The 23,156-nt window shown below is 39.5% G+C and overlaps 1 protein-coding gene across 9 annotated transcripts in view; it reads left to right on the plus strand.

Annotated features, from left to right (window-relative positions):
• The window catches only part of nrxn2b (neurexin 2b), an 825,611-nt gene that overhangs the window by 790,769 nt on the left and 11,686 nt on the right, over positions 1-23,156 (plus strand). For all 9 annotated transcript variants that reach the window (XM_015016195.1, XM_015016655.1, XM_015016584.1 and 6 more), the window contains 2 exons: positions 7,472-7,794; positions 19,532-19,610. In XM_015016195.1, the coding sequence (XP_014871681.1) occupies positions 7,472-7,794; positions 19,532-19,610 (402 nt within the window). The remainder of the gene's footprint in view (positions 1-7,471; positions 7,795-19,531; positions 19,611-23,156) is intronic.

Raw genomic sequence — 23,156 nt, forward strand, 5'->3', positions numbered from 1 at the left:
CTCCGGCTCTGTTTCTAAGAGACGTATAAATAAGGAAGGGGGGAAAAAGCCTCCACTTTATGGCAATTTCATAAAGTATCGCCGTCTTGGACAGACATATATCTACAGTAAGCTACAGTATGTTCTAACAAAATGACAACATGGCTAGAAACTTTACCTTTATTCATTTTATAATGTTTGTTTTATTGCAAATGATAACTTGACCAATAAAAGTGTAGCATGCTAAACAGATTGTTGCTCCAAGGCACGAAGCTGCAGGCTGCTACCACAGGATGGCTGATACTTTTTAAAATCAATGTCATGAAAAAAAAGTCGGAATAACTTTAAAGTGTGGCTGAAAATCACTCTACACTCCAGATCCTGGGTTGGGGGGGATTTATTGTATCGCTTATCATTTATCATGATAAATTGCTCATCATGAAAAGAATTGTGATTCATTGTTATCACTATAAACTCCAATTAATGATGATTAAAACTCCCAAAACTGTCCAAATAATCAAGTCTGTTGGTTCAATAATGTGTCAATAACCATCAATAAATTGAAAATATGATTAAATGCAGTTATTGTTCACAGTTAAGTGATAAAAAATCACACTTTTGGATTTGACTGGCGTCCTAAATAATCCTAAATAATGGTACGTTTCTCATGCGCAGTATTTGCGGGGTTATGATAGCTGTGTAATGCATTCATAGCCATATAGTTACCCTAAAAAAGAAGGAATTAATAGTTCTTATCTCAACTTTTATCATTATCACAATAATGCCACAAAATATTTTTGATAAAGCTTTAAGTCCATATCACCCATGTCAGCTTCCATATTTGGAAGCAACAAATATTTTGCCCCTTTCAGAGTTTCATTTTGTTTCTAAAAATTAATCAGACTCATGTACATGAATATATTTTTGAAACAAAGTTACTTCTTGTTCCTCTTAACGTTTCCATGCAGTTTGCTGACTAAGATGTTGCTTTCCTGCCTTACAAATCTAGTGCTCTGCTTTAGATGCTGAATCTCTGCTCAATTTTTTCCACACAAACAGACAGGGATCTGCACCAGCCAATACAGTCTCTCTTTCACTTCAGTAAATAAGAAACTGCATTTTCTTGATGAGAAAATCAAAGAGACAGTTGTCTTTTACAAAAGTTCGTTTTGTTTGTTTCAGGATTTATGAAAGTGAAGTTATAGTCGGCTTGTATGAGAAATGTGACAAATCGCAGAGAGTTTGTAGGAAACAAAAGAAACAACCAAAGTCCAACAGCCAATCCAACAGGGACTCATCACACGCTCCGGTTTAGCAAACGTTTGTATTTTGTGTCAGGTTGTCATCTGGGCAACAACTTCTGATATAAGCGTATATCTCACAAATAACATGAACTTCAGTTTGAGTTGTTTAAAAATGGTAAAATCGGCTAAAACTAGGGTCTTGACACCACTCTGACGATTTCTTTAAATAGCAATGCAGTCGACCCCACCTGCATTTGTATTTTTTACTATGGAATGTTGACTCAAAATTATTCACGTACATTTTTTCTCTTATGTATTTTTGCCTAAAATATTCACAAGAAAATGTAGCCTGAGAAGACGAAGTACCTACTAGCGATACTACTTGACACTACACTGACACTACTTGGCATTTTCAAGGCAGCTAATCCAGGAGCGCTGATTGGTTGTATCCCCCAAAAGCAGATATAAGGAAGTCTGTAGATATCAGCTCCTGCGGTACGGTAAGACGGTTTCCACTGTGTGTACTAAAGGCACAGTACGTCAAAATCCGTGAGGAGGCTGATTCCTTATGGGACTGTGTATAAAAAAAAATACAGGTCCCATTTTTGTCAGCTATATTGAATGCAGAGTTTAAATAAAGAGCTATTATCTGAGTTCAGCATCTGCAGTGGCTTGTAGCTAAATCCTCACCCTCCTTGTGTCTGCACTGCGGTTAATTAAGGCTCCATGTGTTGCTCTGAATGTCTGGAACAGTTAGAGGCTGGCCGGCGCCATAACCTCACCCCGTCCGTGAGCCGCTGCCCATTAGATGCCTATCACCTTAAGAGCCCCGAGGACAGAGGCGGCTGAATAGGTCCAATGGACTGCTCATCAATGTGCGAGCCCTGATACACACACACACACACACACACACATAGAAGAGGCATATGTAAATACAAATCTTAGCAAACACACACTGCTTGAAAAGACAAACCGTCGCTGGCATATTTCATAAGTCATTACGTCGGAGCGCGCCCGGCCTGTTCTCTGCGGCAGTGTCACATCCAGCTCCGTCATGTTAGGAGCGCCAATTGCTTGTCATGCAGACGGCCCGTCCCTCCATTCTGCCGCGGCACATTCATCCCTGCCACCAAAATTGGCTCTAAAGCCATACGCCACTTTTGATTTGACCTGGCACACCCTGAAACAATAACTTCATCAGGGCCGGTTAGGGTTTCATCCTGACCAGAAAACAAACAATGATTTCCCTGATTCTTGTCTAGAGGGCACCTTTTGTTCTTGTCATCAGTGTCTGACCTGGCGAGGACCAAAGGCGTTGGAGCGGTGGAGACCCGGTATTCACCTGGAGGTTAGGAACCACAACCGCCTGGAAATAACTCTGAATCCACAAGCACTTGAGATTATCTCTAAAAAGAATTATTATAACTGCCTTTTTTAATAGTTGAAATTACAAATATATTTTAATCAGAATTGATACTAGGGACGCACCAATCCACATTTTTAATTTCCCTTTGTGATACCAATATCTGAGGTTTGATATCGATTCAGCAACAGTGCTAAATTGAATTAAAACATAGCTCTGAATTACAAAAGTATTTGAATGCACCGTTACAACACACTTAAATACACCAACAGCTTCACAAGCCTGGTCAAACATGTAAAAAAAAAACAGCATAACTTTAATCTGTTCAGTCAGTTCAATTAGGAGTATAAAAAGTCAATGTAAAATAAATCATAAATAATCTGAAACTGACAAAAAAAATCTGTGAATACAGGAAGTTTCAGCAAATAATTTGGAGTTACATTACACAGAAAACAAATACAAATACTGAAGTGCGAACAGGCAGATGTCCACTTTGCAGCAATGTAGAAAAGTAAATAAATCCTCTGTGCTGGCAGCCTAATTGCTAGTTAGTTAGCATTTTCACAAACTCCTTATTTGTGCTCTTGTGGACACAGCCAATCAGCGGGGAAACAAATGGCGCATCTGGATTGACTGCTTTTCAAAGGTTAGGTTGATGGTGTGTCAAGTAGCATCGTGGCCATTTTTATTGGCTGTATCTGAATTTTCTTTCAAACTAAATACAAAAAAATGGAATGGATGGATTTTTCGTAAATAATTTTGAGTTTTCCATGAATTCTGAACCCAAATATTCGGGGGTCTGGTGCAAAAATAAATGAGTCACCAAACATTGTTCTCCTCCTTTTTCTATCAACTTTTTTTTGCTGTCATGAACAGTTCATCTGCTTGTACTTTGTGTATCTGCTCTGCCTTCTCAAACCCCAGTTGGTTGTGGCAGACAGACCAGACTGGGCCAGGTTCTGGTTCTGCTAGAGGTTTATTCCTGGTACAGGGAAGTTTTTCCTCTCCACTGTTGCAACATGCAAGCATGTATGAGGGATTCTTGTAAAGTCGACAAACGATTCTTCAGATAGAAACTTTTCAAATTAATTAGAATAATTAACTGAACTAGGATTAAGCGAAATGTGTGTGGGACTGTACTGAAATTATTTCAAAAGTAAAGTTTCCTCCTATTTGTTGTGAATTGGTGCTATGCAAAAAACGGAGTTGAATTGAATTGAACCAAACATATGCCATGCGGTCCTCACTACGGTTCCTCATTATTGTGATATTCTTAGATTTGACATATATTTTTCACTTCAAAGGAGAACTTCATCTCTTTGTTTTGCAGCATCCAGGATTAAAGAGACTTAAGTTTTCGAGTTTTCCAACATGAAAACTCAGATTGTTTGAAAAAGCGAGACCCTCTGTGCTGATCTGTGGTCGTGTGTGTGCGTGAACATGAGGTATAATGTGTGTGTATTCCCCTCTTTAAAGTTAGCTACATACACCTGGGGTTTTTTTCTCCTGTGTTTTCCTCACTTTCCACACTTTGTCCATACATTTTGTTTTCTCCTGCCAGTCATTCCAACATCCCTCCCACAACAAACACCAGATAATCGAGTAAGATACCACCATTATGTCAGCGGTGCATATGCCAGACATTAAGAGTCTTCATTAAAGAGTTGGGGGACAAGAACCGGGGCCCCAGTGGCTCTGCGACAGACCTAATGATGTGATAATGGGATTGCATGCGTAATGGCCCAGTCTCAGTGGAAAAGACTTCTCTTTCCTAGAATGCCTGTAGAAAGCTCACACACACACACACACACACACACGTGCCGTAACACCCACGTGTAAACATACAGATGTGCGTTTTCTGTCTGATGGTTCCACCCACCTGGGTGCTGCATGAATGTCAGACCAAGAGCACTCATAGAGGAGAGTACGGTAAATCATAATTAGAGTGATGAAGTACCCTCTGAGCTCTTAATTGAAAACAAATGAGACAGTTCCTCCATGCTGATGACTAGAATACTGCCCTGATACACTTGGATTATTTCGCTGAGAACAGAAACAGTGAAAGCTTACTCTACAGGTTCACCTGCCATCAGTCCACATATGAGCTTTAATGTTTCTACGGCTTGAACTTTTCTTTACATTGTCACGACAGAACCACAAACCTCAGTGGGGTTTTATGTGATGGAGCGACACAAAGTAGGGGATCCCTGTAAAGTGGAAGATTTTTTCTTAATAATAATAAAACAGTGTGGCATGATTTTGTATTCACAGCAGATTGGCCTATTCACAGCAGAAAGGTAAGTAGAGTCCACTTGTGTGCGATGCAATCTCAGTGGAAATACAGTGCAGTGCTTACCTGGGGGCCATCTGTGGCCCTGGAAATGATTTTGATTGGCCACAAGTCGAGACAGTAAACAATTTGGCCAACAAAACAGGAAACGATGGATGACCTCCCACAGATTAAAAAGTAGATTAAAGTTATACTGTTTTTTACTCAAAATATTGGAAATTGTTTGTCTGAGGTGTGATTCTGAAGACTCTTGAATAATTTAAGTTACAGCAACATTATCCTTTGGGATCAATATTTTCAGTATCAGTGTTTTTGAATTTCAATTCAATAAGGCAGTAGTACAAACAAACTGTACGTTTTGGATCTTTAAGGATTCATTGATTTTACAAAATTGTTGCTAAATATTAAGCAGATAAAATAAAATAAAAACATTAATAAACTCATTTAAACTCAGAACATTCTTTAGAAAAGTATTCAAGAGGGTCTCAAGAGCTCAGATGAGAGAATTGTCTGAACTCCACAAATGTGCCCTTTATGGAAATGGAGATGGGGAATAAATATAATGTAAGTTTCATTCAACCCTGTTGGAACACAGCTGACATGTGGAAAGATGTCAAAACCAGATTAGATCAAAATTCAACTTTTTCACCTTCCAGCAAAACTTTGTGGCAGAATATGGGCTTTTTAGAACGTGAGCACAGCCTCTCCTCAGTGAAACACAGTGGTGGCAGAATAATGCAATGGTAGATGGAGCTAACTAACAAACAGTGTTGGAAGAAAACCTATTAGAGGATAGGAAAGACTTGAGACATGGGACGAGGGAAGAGGTTCACCGTGATGCATGACGATGACCTTAAACCTTAAACATGGACCGAAGCGGTTTAGACCCAGAACTGACAAAAAAAATCTTTGGAAAGGTTTTGAAAATTGGAAGCTTTCTGTGCAATCTGACTGAATTTGACCTATTATGACAACAAGAATGGGACAGTGTTTTTGTCTTGGGGTGTTAAAAGCTTCTAGAGATGTTTGCCAACAGGTGGTTCTCCAAAGTATTTACCCAGAGGAGTTAAATACAAATTCATACCACACTTTGTTGGATTTCTTTTTATTAAAAAAAATACATTGAAATAAGCCATTTTTTTCCTTCCACTTCACAACAGTGCTCTACTTTGTGTTGGTCTATCACATAAAATTCAATTAGAATATTATCAGTATTTCTCAATTTCTGTCCTCAGACTCCACTGCCCTTCATCTTTTAGGTGTTTCCCTTCTGATTTGAATAAGTGGGTGATGAACAGGCTTCTGCAGCACTTGATGGCATGCAGAGGAGGTCATCCAATCCCATGAATCAGGTGTTATGGAACAGAGACACATCTACAACATGCAGGCCAGTGATTCCTTAAGACCGGAACTGAGAAACATTGGCATATGTTGACAAAGTTCCTCTTGGAGGGAAAAAAAAAAACAAAAACAAAAAAAAACAGATTAAGGCATATGAATACTTCTGCATAACAGCGTCAACTCCATTCAAGCTCTGAATTGCTCTGTAATTTCAGAGGCTCCTAGCCTGAGTCAATAATTCACTCTGAACTGCACACATTAGTGGCATATTCCTTTCATAAACAGACACACTCCCTCTTTCCTTACAACCATTGATTAATCCATAAAAAAGCTCTTTGGCTTCTCTCATCCTTCTCCTTTGAGTAATTACCTCATAACTCCTATTTCCATTCCACATCCTTACAAACATGTCCGTCTGAACCATATGACTCATAACGACATTGGAGACGGTCCGGGTGGCATCATGGGAAACCCCCCCACCAACCACGACCGCGTTGCATGCCCAAATGAAATCCTATTTGTAAACCCTCTGCTGCCATCATCTGGGGGGGAAAGCTCCACCTGTCACACTCCCCTCCCTGTTCGCCACACATCCCGGGAACACATTAGTATTGGGCCCTGGCTAAATGCTTGACCCCCATCCTCCCTTCATCCATCTATCCATCCAGATAAATGGTAATGACCACGGAGAAGAACAGCCCCTGATGAATTAAACATTTCCTACCGATGAGGATCTCATTTTCCCTCTTTCGGATGGCAGTGAGGTGACATTTTTCCTGCTGGTAGAGGTACTTTATCATTGTGCAGCTCAGGTGCGTTGGAGGTCAATGACACAGAGCCAGTACTGTTCTAATATATTCTATCTGGGGGCAAATCAGATGCGTTTTGCTGTGAACCACCCGTCCCAGGGTCAATCCGCGATGACCCCCGCAATCTATTTGACTGCCAGATTCGGGGCTATCTTTTCTGGAATGTAATGGCACCAACTCTTGCAAGCCAGGGCCCAATCTCCCTAAAGTGTTACCCAGGAAATCCCCCTCCCTGTTTCTAGGTCTCCTCTGTTCCACAATGTCTGTGCGTTACTGTGTGTCATATTTGAGCTAAAACATGAGCTGAATTCTATCCTTTCTTTTATCTTTTTCCCCCCTCCTCGCTTTCTCATGGCTTCTCTCTTCTCCTCTCCGTCTTATCTCTACCGCCTCTCTCTCTCTCTCTCTCTGTCTGTCATGGCTCCGGCTTCTCTGGCATCATCAGGTCGCCAGCTGACCATCTTCAACAGCCAGGCGTTCATTAAAGTCGGTGGTGGAGAGAAGGGGCGCCACTTCCAGGGCCAGATGTCAGGCCTGTACTACAACGGCCTGCAGGTGTTCAAACTGGCGGCTGAGGGCGACCCCAGCGTCCAGACCCAGGGCAACCTGAGGCTGGTGGGCGATGTGCCCTCGGTGCTCACTACCGATACCACCTCCACCACCCCGCTGGCTGATATGTCCACCACCATCATGGAGACGACGACCACAATGGCTACAACCACCACCCGCAAAGGGCGCTCGCCCACCATGAGGGACAGCGTCACACAGGTGAGGAAGCATGAAGCTTGTACGCAATGACAGATACTTTGTGAAACATTTCATTCAATGTTTTCACATCTCTTATGCTCATGAAAATGGCTAAAAAAAAACCTGTTTGCAAAAATGTTTCAGCATCAGAAAAGGCCACTTATTTCCTCATGTACACCAGTCATTTTACCTCTGGTTTCTCACCATCGGTCATGCTAACATTAGCATTTCCATTGAGTATTTGATCATGCAATTTGACATTTTGAACATAAATTTGCTTAATGGAAACACTCCAATTTCAAAAAATGTCCAATTTTGATAAAAGGTTTTTGCTGTTAGGATGAGGTAGGTTTTTTTGAAACTGGTTTATTTTGGAAAACTCCAATGGAAAAACTTTTCGCATCACACAAGGCACGTGATCAACAACTGGATGTTGCCACTGGAGAAAACAACAAAGAAGAAGGCAACAGGAAGTAGTTGTAAGACGATGATGTATAATGTCTTTTAATGACATCGCGTCAACAAACTTATGTGATTTTAATGGGTTTTTGACAAAACCCGTTTATCAAAAAAAGGAAGACAATAGGAAGTATTTGGTAGAATTGTGTTGTCATGTTATGTGAACAAACTTATTCGTGTGTGATTTGAATTGCGTTTCTTATTTAATGGAAACACCACAAATGCAAAAACAAATTTTTTTTCAAAATTAGTGGGATATTTGCACACATTTGCAATGGAAACTTCTGCTTAATTTACTATTTAGTTAGAACAAGTTGGAGTTGTTCTGAGAAATTATTTAGATGTTAGTTGAACCTCTTTTTGCTCCCAGATTTGTAAAAAATAGTTTAAGGTAGTCTCTTCTTGTTTAACTCTAAATATGGCAAACGTTATGGTTTTGTTTTACATCCATATTTATAGAAAATAAAGAAGCCTAATCAAGTAGCAAGCAAAGGGACAGTACTTGTATTTATTTGCAATCAAACTGATTTATGAAAAAAACAACAATTCACTCATTGTTTCGAGACCTTCACGTCCAGCAACGTCACATGGTTAGTGTAAGAGCGGAAATACTATCTAAGGAGTTGTTTGGCGGAAAAAAGACACTGGCGTCTCAGCGAAGACTTTGGCTATGCACTAGGTCAACCTGACCGACTTCTTCCTTCCATTTGCGTGCAAAGCGCAAATGGAGCCAGAATTACTGGAAAGGATGTCTGTTTGTGCAAGATAAAATCAACAATTTGAGATACATTGTTCTATTCAGCAATTCTGAAATGGAGCAGATGTTGAGTTCGTGAGGTCCAAAATATTTTAAAGGTCGCCCAATACACACTCAGTATAAAGCGTGCCAGAATCTTTCTGCAAAACAACAGTTGCACGCCATTGGTTGAAACTTTCCAACACACACTGATGAAGATGAGAAGGTATAAAATAGGTTGATGTTAAGACTTCGGGGAGATTTTTTGTGACAAGAAATGACGATGAAGATTTTGTACTGAACTGAAGAAACTGTAACGAGGTATCCGTGGAAGTGTAATAAATCTCCGGCTCGTCTATGGCCCAGCAGCAAGAACTACGTCTCTGTGCGTTATTTCTTTTACTTAGATATTTAAGAGTATAGCCACCTTTCAAATCCTCAATATTAGCAGAGCTGGTCATTTCCTGTGGGAATCTTCACATGGCTGAACAGTGACTCACCTGATTGGTCGGTTTGATTGGCTGCCGTTCAATTAGTTAGAGGTGAAACGACTGAGCCAAAATTAGCAGTCTGAACTCGAGAGGGAGACTCAGAGGGCAGCTGAGTTTTACAGACTCTCTGCCTTGTGTCTGCATCCTGATAACTCCAAAGAAGTGAATCAGAAACACAAATTCTCAGGTACTTTATTCCACATCATTACAGATCTAGATTTACACGTGTGAAATATTTCTGGCTCGCATCTCGGCGACATTTGTTAGGCCTCAAAGGGCCTGGCAAAGAACAGCCACTGTGACTGCTTTTTATTACACCAGTCAGCTCTGTTACTTATTTTCCTCGGAACAGGTCTGACATTCTGGGATGCGGGAAATTGCTACACATAACCGAACAACAAAGACCGGAGGGTTTGGGCGGGGGAGTGTGAAAGGGGGACGGGTAGAGCATCAGCACAAGGATATCCTCGTTACCATGGTCAATGACGAACCAGGGTGCAATAAACACATTTACGGCCCGGCTCTACATGCTGGTGAGAGGCTGTCATTTACGGTCTGATGACTAGCCACGTTTGCTGAAGTTAGCATCACGGTAAGCAACAATTAGCAAACTGTAGGGAAGTGGCGTTTGTCTGCATGCGGGATGACGGAAGAACACTCCACTCTCATCAGAAGACTTAATGACAGGATCTATTTGTTCCAGGGGGAAATATGTTCCACTCAACATCCACAATCATTAACTGTAAGCTGTGTGCTGAGCAAAACCAGGAGCGATCCGGGCCGTCTCTGGAAGGACTGCCAGCTTCATGCCTGCGTTGTCAACGGTGTTGCTCTCTGTCAGCTGTTTCTGCCTCTGTGAAGGTTTTCTGCTCAAACGCTCTGGTGTTTTGAATGTTTTAAGGACTTGGAGAAATAACAAAGGGCCGCCTCGAACTCGCAGCGCGTTACCCTCATTCATTAAGGACCTTTGCGTCTACAGAGACTCATCTGAAGTTCCTGCAAGTTCCACACAGCCTTTACCTGTAAGCATCATCAGCAGATTCAGAGACAGCCAGAACTCAACTCAGACCTTTTGTAAATTTAGACCATTTGGAATAAATACAGCAATTATAATTTGAGGAAACTCTCATTGAAACAATGGACAGATCCATCTACAAAGCGAATTCATCTTTATACAGCAGAGAGTAACTTTCAGCAGAGTTTGGGATGTTAATTTTGCATACGTCCTTGCATATATTTCTTTCTCTTTTAATACATTTGAAAGTTACCGAATGAATGAGGATAGTTTTACAAAACTTTAGTTCTGAGGATGTCCTGAAAAAAAATGCTAATCCAAACATTTTCTTCTGCACATGGGGGAAATGTTTTGGAGTACAAAAAGAGTGCCAAAACTTACTCATTCATAAGGATGGTCAAACATGAATAGAATCATCCAAATACAACTAATATTTAAAGTACATCTGGTAGAAGAAGCTAGTAGTTCAGATAAATGACCTAGAACTTATTTAAGATACAAATCTGCAATAATTGGTTAACCCTAACCTCATAAACCCCTAAACCTAACACAAACAGAAATAGTCATGTTCCTGTGAAATATGTTTTGTACTTGTGTTGTTCCACACTGCAATGGACATTGCATTTAATTACAGGAATACAGTTAGTGCAAGAAGATCTTGAGAGTGTTGTCTTTAACGTTAATACTGTCTTAGCTGAGTATGGTGTATTCCCACAGTGGCATTAAGCAGCAGGGTGAAAATGAGTTCAGATTAATAGCTTCTTTTTGGGCTTCTACCGGTGAGTTTTTTTTTTTTTTTTTTAAGTCTAATTTCCAAGACAAAAAGATGTCAAAGGTTTAAAGTACTCCGTTTTCTTGACTAAATGAAAAAGACAAAGTGACAAATTACATCTCTAATAACAGGAAATAATTGATAAATAAAATAAAATCCCAAGAACCACACAAGTCTTTTGTGAGCCATCCCTACAGGCTTGAGTTGGCATTAGAGCTGCTGAATCACAGTCACCTCTGCAGGACTACATGGATGCAATATTTGGTGGGATGCTATCCTCCAAGGGTCATCTGTCCACAGTTATTGACACTATATGGTCAGTTGGACACATTGTGTCATGTTAAAGATAGAAAAAGAGTCAACAAATGTATGTTGATCACCGTTGATAGTGTTATTGCAAATTTCAACATGACACTATCGTCTGAAAGGGATAACAAACAGTGATTTTGATTTTTATTGCGAGCACAGTGCATATCTTGGAGCAAAATTTGCCAGATTGCCAAAAATAAATTACAGCAAACATACACAACCATGCAAACTCAAACCTATTGGGTATTCAGTTAGCATAGTAGTCTTGTTCTTGGACTGTGGGAGGGAACCCAGAGGGAACGCGCATGCACAGAGATAACATGCAAACTCATGTAGGAAAGACCTCAGGCCAGGGATACAAACCCAGGACCTTTCAGGAAATAAGCCACTGACCAGATTCTGTCACTTTTGGTTATTTAACAGAATGTTATAGGTGTAGGTGTTTTGAAGCTTGTCTTTTGCCAGCATGGTGTCTTGCTTTTAAGAATTGTTAAGGAAATGACTAATATTGTTGAAGAGTTGAGGGCCATTTACTGTTCTCAAGGTCTATAATGGTTCCAAAGAGCTAAACCAATTTTAAACCGTTCTTATGGTATAAAGATCATTTGACAAAATGCCAGAGAGAGTTACTCCTTCATTCCCCGTTTCAATGTCCTTCTTGTTATACACTAGAAACACAACCGTTTGGAAAGTTGTAGATGTAAAATAAAGAAAGCCATGTATAGCTGCTATTAAAGTATGGTTATTTTGAATGTAAAGTCTGCATGGTAAAAGTCAGGGGCAGGATGTCTGTTAGCAACAGAGCCTAGCCAATAGGCTAACAGTTTCCAAAAGGAGCAGGACAGCAAGAAGAGATGATATTCTGTGTTGTAATTACATAATTGGTTCCTAAAAGTCTATCCGTTCATCCATCCATTGACTAGACCCTCCAGTCCTTGCGGGGCGACCAGGGGGCTGGTGAACTACCTCCAGCATTAAACTAGAGGTACAGCCTGGACAGGTCTCTAATTAACATAGAACATTTCATGCTTGAATTTTCCACCGATTTAGTAAATCTCTTTAAAAAAAACTTTTAGAATGACTACATTAGTGATTTTAGAAGACACCAAGTTAATCTTTATATGTTGCTAACTGAACATTTAGTTTTTGTGTGTAATAGTCAATATTATCTTAGCAGCCAAGTGTAATGTAAGTTTTGTCTCCTGTAGGTGGGTTTTTATTCTCAAAGATATAATACTGTGAAGAAACTGATATAGTCCTGATAAACTTCTTGGCAGAGTGTTTTAATAATGAGCAACTATCTTTTTCTTAGATACTCTGCAGGATTTGCGCAAACAAAAATGACAATGTCAAATTTATTTATATAGCACTTTAAGAACAGGTTTAAAACTTCACCAAAGTGCTGCACAAAAATGATAATAAAATAAGTTGATGAAAAGAAAAAGAAAAAGAATATGAGAAAAAAATATGTATAATGTTAGAATAATAAGAGTAATGATAAGTAAACAAAAAAGAACCATAAACTCCTTTGCATCAGCAATTTAAACACATTATTACTGACTAATTGTCATAAGTCGTTAGGTTTTATCAAAATAATTGTGATGGTGGAACATTGATACAACTCTGCACAAACTAATGTTCACTAACTTCAATGAAGCCACACAGAACAGAACAATCCTCTGACAAATCATTTGTCTGGTTTAGCTATTCAGAAGAGAATTTCTCCAAGTTGTTGCTGCAAGTCATTCTGCATGTTCATCTGCAGAGACCTGAACGAAGCAGTGCAAAAGTTCCTCTGTTACACTGCTTTTTTCTTTTTTTTTCATTTACAGGGAATAAAATCAGACCTAAAACAACATTTGAATGTCATCAAAACTGAATAAAAGATGATGTCTGACAGTCTAACAAAATTGAAAGCATTTGACTGGCGTTGGCCAAATGTTGGTTTGTCAAATAAACGGAAAATTGAAAGGAAAAACAATATTTGTGCTGCCACAGATGTCGGTGTTGTGTTGCCCAATTTAAATGCAATGAAATTTAGACGACATGTGTTTGGTTTTGTTTTTTTGTTTTTTGTTTTTTTGCTGCATTCAGTCTGTTCAGGAGGTGTTCCACCGTGAATTTTAACTCTGACTCGAAAACAGAAATATGTTATTATCCCATCCTGCTGGGTCCTTTGTTGTGGCATCAAAGCAGCTTTACGACTACAGCAAACACAAACTCTAGGCTGCGTGTCAGCAGTGGAGTTATCTTGCTTTTGTATTTTGTCCCACTTAATCAAGAAGTTTATTATATAGACTGTCTGAATCGGAGTTTACAGGCTTGTTCTAGGTTTATGAATCATTAGAAATCAGTGTCTGACTTTGTCACGAGCTTGATGTGTATGAAGGGAATCTATGTTTTCACAGGTCTGTGGAAGACCAATACTGCCAAAAGTAAGAAATAAATGAATAGTGCAACAAATGAATTAATGTCATAAAAATAAAAAAAGAAAAGTTTTATTCAATATCATTGTCTTAGCTGTTATATTTTGTGTTTTTAAATATTTAAAGATAGATGTATTTTCCTATCCTAATATATCCTTTAATATTTTCTCCAATGGATTTCCTTAGGTAATTTATTTACATCTTTTTTTGTACTCTGACACTTTTTACATCTTAGCATGTGCCTGTGCAATATTAAAAATAATTACAAAGGATGGTTCAAAACCAGATTCCTAATCTCAAATTAGCTGCCTAATAGTCCTTGACTGTTTTATAGAAGATCTCTGCAGAGTTTGGAATAACATATCAGAGTGCCTGCGGATTTCTCATTTGTTTACAGGATTAATATAGCCACACCAAAGTTAGTTCTTTAAAAATTCGAAACGGCATCACATGAGAGAGTCACACTCTATTGAGATTGGGCTGACCAATGGTGCGATGACAAACAATGGCGTCTGCAGTGTTACCATTTGGATAGGAGTTTGAGGGGTGAAACTAGGATAACCTGTAGGAATACAACAAAACAACATTTTCCAATACTAGAAATGTAAAAACAGAGTTAATGGGACAAAGACAAAGTGTTCGGTCATTGGAACAGTGTCACTGCCTCAACCTCTCAGCTGTTAGCTGAGATTAAGCCTTTAGGAAACAGGTGCTGAAATGAAAGGATATCTCAGTGAAGGACTGTCATCATAATTCTTAGCAATAGATTTCCAGCTTAAAAAAAATGTACTACAGTGATATGCTAAAATGGAAGTTATGCTAGCTAACAGGTTTAAAATAAGTTCTGTTTTAGCATAAGTTAGAAGGCTTCTAGATGTTTACTTCCTTAAAACAAAGACAAATTTCACTTTTTCCTATGACTTCCCCACATCGCTCTGATGACAATAATATGTTGCTATTATCGTCATAAACTAAACTTCTGTTTAGTTATCCTAAAACAGGCGTTATGTGAACAGGTTTGCCACAACTCCACCGTTAGCATTGGTTCTGTTGTGGCTTTTGGTTTTAAGTTGTGGCTTTTGCATTTTGTTGACCCTTCTGGGCCACCGTACTGCACAATGTTACTTATTAAATAGTGGGGTTGTACTATGTACCAGTTCACACAACAAAAGTTATTCTGCCAAACCCTGAAGAGAAATTAATAGATTCTACTCAGTTCTTCTGATGGACGTCTAGCGGGAAATTACTTTCCTTTTCATTAAATTCTCAAATGTTTGTCACATGTTTTACTCCTAGGCTAGCTGTGTTTGTATGTGAAGATTGTTCTGAGCCACTTTGGGTTACTCACAGTTTGGGCTTTTGTGCAGCTTGGAACAGCGTGAAATCCTCTCAGTCAGATCATCAGTCAAAACTGTGTTGGGAAACAATCTGGTTCAACTCCCTGGGAGCATTTTGGCATCAAACATCCAACCGTCAAACCTCGGTTTCTGTCACCGGCAGTGGCTGAAAGCTAAAGAAGAACCATCTGAGAAGGCTGGGCTTTTTTTCCTTCCCATTCTATAGTGAAGGTGTGCGAACACTAAACGGAGAAAAGAAATGAGAGCCAGCGTGAAGTAACGCGAAGTGCTGCTAAGAGAGTCTTTGAAGAGAAAGGAAATTGAATTTGCTGCCACTGCTCCCACAATTATTAATGCTTTGCATAATGTAGTATTATATTTAACATTGCATCAGTTTCATTAGTGTCTCTTGTCCTTTCTTATCCCAGCCAATCCCTTATGTTTTATGTAAAAAAAAAATAAAAAATGAAATGAAAAATACGTTGTATTGTAAATACCAGGGACAGCTGACTGAGGACATGCAGTTTTGATGAATATTGCCAGAATCCAGCAAGTCACTGCAAAGGGTGGAGGAAAGCAAAGCGAGTGGAGAGCCAAATTTCAATTTTTTCTTTTTTTTTCTTTTTTCCCAAAGCTCTGAGCTACACGGCTGCTGCAGCTTTGATCATAGTGGAATAATATGCTTTGATGCTTAGAATAAAAGATCTACCTTTTGATGTATCTGTGGGGGGGCCTGATATTTTTTCCCTCTGCTCACCCCCTGATCGTGTGGGTTTCCGTGGAACGGTTGGAGTCATCACTTGTTCCGTTCTGACCCAAATTCGGCACCGGGGTGTTTTAAAACTGAAGATCACAAGTCGACGCCCCGGCCGCCGTCTTGGTCTGAGAGCGCGCCCGTGCGTCTGTGATCTCTCTGCAAGCCGGCTGCGTGGATGTGAAGCCGTAGAAATCCCACCTTCACCCCCATTCTGCATTCTCCTTGAAGACTGATTGAGAGAGCAAGAAAGAGAGAGAGGGGAAAAAAACTACATTCTGTCTGGGTCAAACCTGACATCGGAGCTACACCTTCAGGTCTCCTTCAGAATTTATCAGCACACTGGGTTAGTGGGCCCCCTGACGATCCTATCTGATGAATTACAGGCAGTGGTAGCATTGTGGGCCGCTCTCGATGTTCCAGGGGGGCATGTTGTGAATTTGGCTTTACAAGTGTGTCACAGATGCTGCACTAAATTACAGCCAAGGATAACTCGGAGACTAAAAACAACTCTTAGATTAGTATTTTAGCTGGCATTGCTGTTTTGTAGGGACACAAACGGAGCTGACGCTGTATACTGGTGTAGTTTGATCTCATCCATGTTGTACAGTTAGCACTAGTGGTACCGGGGCTGACTTTATTGGTGCTCAAGATATTTTGATGGTGATTATTTTCACAGTAAATACAAACACTTAGGTTTTATTTACTAAAATTAAGTGTACTGCGATGCGGTGCTTCATTATGTGTCTGAAATTAAAACACAGATCTGGGAATAATATAAGACCCAACTGAACCTTGTTCTGGCCCCAAATTAAAAAGAAACTGTGTTTTTGGCTAATTGTTATTAGCAATTAGTTTTATAACACTTGCTCGCTACCTACTATTAGCACTAGAAGCTAATATTAGTGCTCCATTATATTTCTGAAGTCAGAACACAGATCTGGGAATAAAATTAGACCCAACTGAACCATGTTCTTGCTTGAGAATGACAAGAAACAGTGATTTTAGCTAATTCTATTAGCAATTAGCATATAACAATAGCAGTCTAACCACTATTAGCAATACAAGCTATCAACCAATAATAGGTTGTGCCAAAGGATCAAAATCCCTGAAAATTGTTCGTTTTCCTGTTATTTTGCTGTTTTTACTGGCTGCTTTTAGTATTTAATGAGGTGGTACTACCATGAACAGTACATTGTACATATTGTTCAGCATGTTAATATCTCTATTGATTTTTTTTATTATTTGAATTGTCAAATGTATTGGAATCAATAAATTAGAATATTATTGATGTTTTCTAAAGTAAAATTTGGGTTTTCATTAGCTGTCAAAAAAACCCACATGATTTATATCACTTTGTGTGTAATGGACCCATGAGTTTTACTTTTTAAATGACATTACTAAAAGAAATCCACTTTTTAATTATGTTCTAATTTATTATGATAATATCAAGGCAGATGACTGCACTGATAAAATAATAATAAAAAAAACCCTGTATGTTAAACAGAGATATTACCTGGAATGCGAGACGGCATCATTAGGCCCGTTTGACAGAGGCAGGTGACGTGAACACGCACTCAAACTGACACAATGTGATTAATAAATGATGGCGCCCATACTGTGGATTAATAACAAGGAGAAAAGCCCTGCCGAGCACCGTGAAGCTCAAATCAATTACGCTGATAAAAGCTCTCCATTTTCTATCGGATGACCCCATCTTGAATAACAACCAGAGGCGGGAAAGACGGGCGGGGAGGAGGCTGGGGTGTCTAGACATGCAGCTGTGTGAGTCATGCGGTAGTCAGGACAAACACGGGACACTTCGGTGGAACCACCTTGTCAAGTTTAATCTGCTTTCATGTCAAGATCCCCGCTGCTCTTCCTTCTCTGTTTCCGACTCACAGCTACACATTTTATCTTCTTCCTCCTCACCATGACAATAAAAAAAATTATATCGTTTTTCACCATTTGTGAAGATTTTCAGCCCACATGTCATACTTTTTGTCATATGTTTTTTTTTTTTTATGCAATGTACAAAATTTATGTACAAAATGTTACCCACGTTCACTTACAGGCAGTAAAGTCCACTCATATAACTATGCTATTATATAACTATACTATTATGGGTTTCACCCATATATTTTATGAAAGTGTAACATATTTACTCAATGCTTAATGCTAAATGAGTTCTGCTAACTCATTAGCAGAGCATTGTATAACTTGACTGCTTGCTAGTGAGGTATGGGACATGTCAAGGGACCCATCTAAAAGTTGCAGGACTCCTGCCAACTTTTATCATCTAAATCTTTCCCAAATCCTGAAACATCAAAATGTTTTTGTTTGTTGCCAGTCTGGTGAATGGCTTCTATATGAATATCAATATTCATATATTTTTTAGCGTCTGCTCAAGCATAGATTACTCTACATTAAATACAGATTATTTTGCTATAAATTGTATTTATACTAATCCCCAAAAGATAATGGGGCATCCATGTTACATGGATATATTTTAAGTGACTCAAATCCAGTATAAATATCCTAGTCTTAGAGTTTAATTGGGAAAAAAAGGGGAAAAAAGTAATTTTTTTTATCAGTTTTATTTTTATATTTTATCTGTTCTTTTTTTATGTGTGTACATTCAGAAACTAAAAACAGTCAGCATTGACCAAAAAAATAAATGTTGAAAATCAAAGATAAACAGATGACATTTAAATATTCGTTTAACACAATGGGAGAAAAAGCAGAGCTGACTGGATTTTATGGGTATTCCATGATTTACAGGAATATAACATATTTTCTTGAGCAACAAGCAATGCAGACCGATTTCTAACAGTAGTGAAGGTCGATTTATCTCTCTGTTGCTCATATTACCTTGATTATTGCAGAATTGTAATGAAGTAAAAGATCAACCGTGTATTGCATTTTCATTCTGATAAATTAGGGATTGGAAAAGTAATAAAATGATCTGAATTAGAACAGTAGAAGCATTTATTGGTAGAATGTCTTCCTGACAGACCGCTCAGTCCTGTTGGGTTCCTACTTTTAACGTTGTTGTGAAGAAACAACTTTAAAAAAGTGCTTTAAATGCAAACCATTTACAGTCTCTGACTTCCTTGCCCACACAGTGGAGTCGATGCCTACTATTAAGAAAAGCTACACCTCTTTGATTATCAGTGTTTGGTCAGAAAGAGCTCCTTTCTCTTTGTTTTGCTCCCCCAACTCTGCCTACATGAACACAAGTGCAGCTCACAAAGCTGCACCCACCAGAAGCACATTTCCAACACATTGGCTGAACAGCAATCCCCCATGTTCAAAGTAAAAGTTACAACAGAGTCCTGCACCTACAGAATGTTCAAACGGTTAGATGGAATTCTGTGTTAACTCTCTCTAAGATGATCGGCATGCTTCTTCCCTTAAATAAAATCTGCCCTGCCGTTCTGTCCCTCTCCGTTCCTCCAGAACGCCGACGACCTCTTGGTAGCTTCAGCAGAGTGTCCGAGCGACGACGAGGATTTGGAGGAGTGCGAGCCTGGAAATGGTGAGTCAGCTCAGAAAGTTCTGTCTTTATTGTGTTTTATCCAGAAACCTAGAAAGAAAAAAATAAAAGGAAATCGGTCTGTCTCAGATACTTTGGTTTTTGCAGTCCCTCTGTATGCACCTCTGATTGGACAAAGGAGGCTACTCCATGTTTTTTTTTTTCCTTTCTTCCAGCAGAATTTGTACTACTTCAATTTCCCAGCCAAGTAGTATTTTCTAACATTTTCTCAGCTGTTGCACAAATCTCCGGCGCTGACTTTAACAAGGACAAACGGTTTCAACATGGTAACGCAGTTTGTTGTGTGCAGCTTGCAGCTGAGCCACTGTGTCTGAACAGCAGGTCAAGTAATGTTCTGACACCCCAACAGGAGGGGGAAGTAAAAGGCCATGTGTTTTACTCCCTGCCTCTGTGCTTTCCAGCTCCATTGTACATGAAAACTGCCAAGAACCATGTTCACACAAAGAATCAGCATGGCTCAAGCTACTCCCACTGCTACCATTAGGGCTTAAAAGCTGCGAGGGTCAGGAGATAAAACGCACATTTTTTATTTATTTTTTTAAAACAAATCTCACACTGATTCTGTTGCGACTGTGGGAAGATTAATTTGGGTTTAATCAAAGGAATGGTTTGGATGTTTTGAAGTACGGTTCTATAACGTTATTATCAGCTGTGTTTATGGTGCGCGATGAGATCTTGTCGATTAATTAAAATGAAAATTCTCGTCAAAGTGAAATCTCTCACACAACGTTGGTGTAAACTATTGAATCCCAGACAAAAAGAGCATCTGCTGCATTCATGTTTGACGCTCTTATTTTGACGTGAGGAAGGCAGTAGATGTTGAGCTGGCAGGTTGCGCTGACAGAATATGAGTAATAAAGACTTTTCATATATGTAACAAATGCATAGAAACCTCCTGTACTGATAAATTGTCTTACTGTCAGCATTTTAGGCACTCGGCTTAAAAAAGAAAGCGATTATAAAAACAGAATAAAGTAGCTGAGAAAAACGTGACTGGCTAGCTGCTAGCCACTAACAACACAAAAGCTATCATCTGCTTCCATGCTCCTCCTTCATCCAAAACTAAAGGGCTAATATAGTTATGTAAGAAACTTAGACCAATCAAAACTGAACTACAGTAAAGAAAGATCATTTCAAGCAGTCAGAGTCCTGGGAATGGTGGGAGGCTAACAGCTACATACCTGTTAGCAACATAAACAGCTTTACTGACAAAATGACCAACTTAAAAGACGTTTATTGTGAAACTGTAGATACTTAAAAGACTACGATAGCAGATATTGTCACATTACTGAGAATTATTTCATGCTTGAGTTGTTTTTCATTTCTGCAGTCCACCTTGATATCGCCTTTTAACAAGAATTTTTATTTCATTTCTTAACAAAATCACAGTCATGTGATCTGTTTTCTACTGTCACTGGTAATCTCAGAACTTCACTTCAAACCGTCGATTTGAAGTGAAATAAAAACGGAACGTTTGAACTGAACAATACTTCTCTGACTACAAACCACAGCATGTAGAGTTGACTCCACTGGCTCAAGATGACTGAGATTTACAATCTAACCTCTGACTGGAAACAAAATGGCTCTCCCTTGAAAAACATCCCTTAAATCTTCTCTTATGAAGTTACAAAGCCGTCCAATTTCACCATTTACATGAAAAGCACACCACTTCTTTTCATATGTAAACAAATCTATCTAGGAAAAAGCAATAGACCTCATTTCAGGGAACATTTTCTATTTGAAAAAGTTGGAAAATAGAAAAGATGGCAGAATTGCCGTGTTTGCTTCTTAACGCCGCTGCGCTTCTCCAGAATAAACTGGGAATAAGGATTATGGCTGTGTTGCGCCTGTAAATAGCAAGAGATTACAGAGCCTATCAGCATGCTTGTGTGAAGAGAAACTGATCTGAAGCTGTGTTCAGGAACTGGAGAGCAGCACTCTCCTGCGGTTTTCTCTGTAGGTGGTTGGGACCGAAATAGAGCCACGGTTCCACTCTTATCGAAAGCAGAAATGAGAGTATTTCAGTGGATTCTATGCCCAGCCTTAATCTCCTGTGGGGAAATGCAACTCTCTTTGCCCACCCACAAACACAAACACGCATACACACACACACACGCACACACACCAACGCGCACACCAACGCGCACGCAGAGATAGTGGCAGACATGTTCACCTCTCCAGACAGACACTTGCCTCTCTCACTCTGTGGGTGTAAAGTTTTCTCTCTGCAGCCGACTCTCCTGAGAAATAAACACGCTTGCTCGCGCGTATGCACACGTGCTCCGTATCGCGCCTCCCAGATGCTGAAATGGCTCCAGAGTGGCAAGCCAGCCAGGTTGGATAAGCCTCTCTGAAAGCTGTGGACAAGGAGAGAAGAATCAACATTGTCCGCAGCGCAAGTTCCCCCCTCCGCCCCTCATCTCCACAAATACAGGCTTCCAGTCTGTCAGAGATAGGACCAATTCCCAGTGTTTTCAATTACATGTGAGAAGGAGCTGGAAATTATTGAGCTGCCTTTAGGAAGGACAGAAAAATGTTAAGCGCAGCTGTGGAGTTTCTGTTAAGCTGTGCCTGATATGAGGGCTGGGAATTCATAGGGATCAATACGACTACTTTCTGCTTCCGCAAAGCTCTACGCACTTTACAGATGGGTTTACCTGCAGCTGCAGCAGTAAAGTTCAGCACCTAGCAAACATATTCATTCCCCATCATTTTTGTTTGTTTTATTTACATTTAGTCATGTTATGTCCACAAACTTTACAGTATTTTATTGAGAGTAAATGTAGTAGACAAATTTGATATGTAGATACAAATACAGATACATTTGTTAGAAACCAAAATAACTTACAAAGTGTGTCTCGTTTTCCTTCAACTTTATAATTATGTTCTACTTTGTGTTTGTTCATCACTTAAATATCCATATGGTATTTAAAATACTGTATTAATTAACTTCTACTGGGGACATTTCTGAGGATTGTCTTGAGCACGGTGCAGGCACAGCTAGTTTACGACCTCTTGATCACCAGAGTGACTGAGTCCTAGCAATTAGCCTTTTGGAGAACATTAATGTAGAAGTCAGACTTTCCAGTAAGCACTTTGTAGCTCGACAGCATTGTCTTGAGTTTGATCTGGGTAGCTAACCAACTTGTGCTCTTTTGGGCTAGTTAAAGACCAAACGCGTCATCGTACTGTGACCATCTGAGAGGTTTTACTGCACATGCAGGGACATTAGATGGGAGGGCATTGCCGTCATCAAGGTCAGAGATCACCACAGACTTCACCGGGTGCTGAGTAGTGTGTTCGGTTAGCTACAGCATGATTTTTCTCCTTGCGTCTGTTCGCCTAAGGGAACCCCTGTGGCGACATGTTTAGCTGCAGAAGTATAACCAAGATAGAATACTTTGAATGGATTGTGGGACCAGAGACCCACAATCCAAACCAGGAGACCCTTTGATGCCCATGCTAGAGAATGTCTTAAGGTCTAAAAGTTGTCTTTGCTCATGAGAATGAATGAATGCTACTGTCTTC

This window comes from Poecilia latipinna, unplaced genomic scaffold, assembly GCF_001443285.1.
Source record: "Poecilia latipinna isolate Pla-1442-1.1 unplaced genomic scaffold, P_latipinna-1.0 Scaffold6, whole genome shotgun sequence".
In the NCBI taxonomy this organism is placed as follows: domain Eukaryota; kingdom Metazoa; phylum Chordata; class Actinopteri; order Cyprinodontiformes; family Poeciliidae; genus Poecilia; species Poecilia latipinna.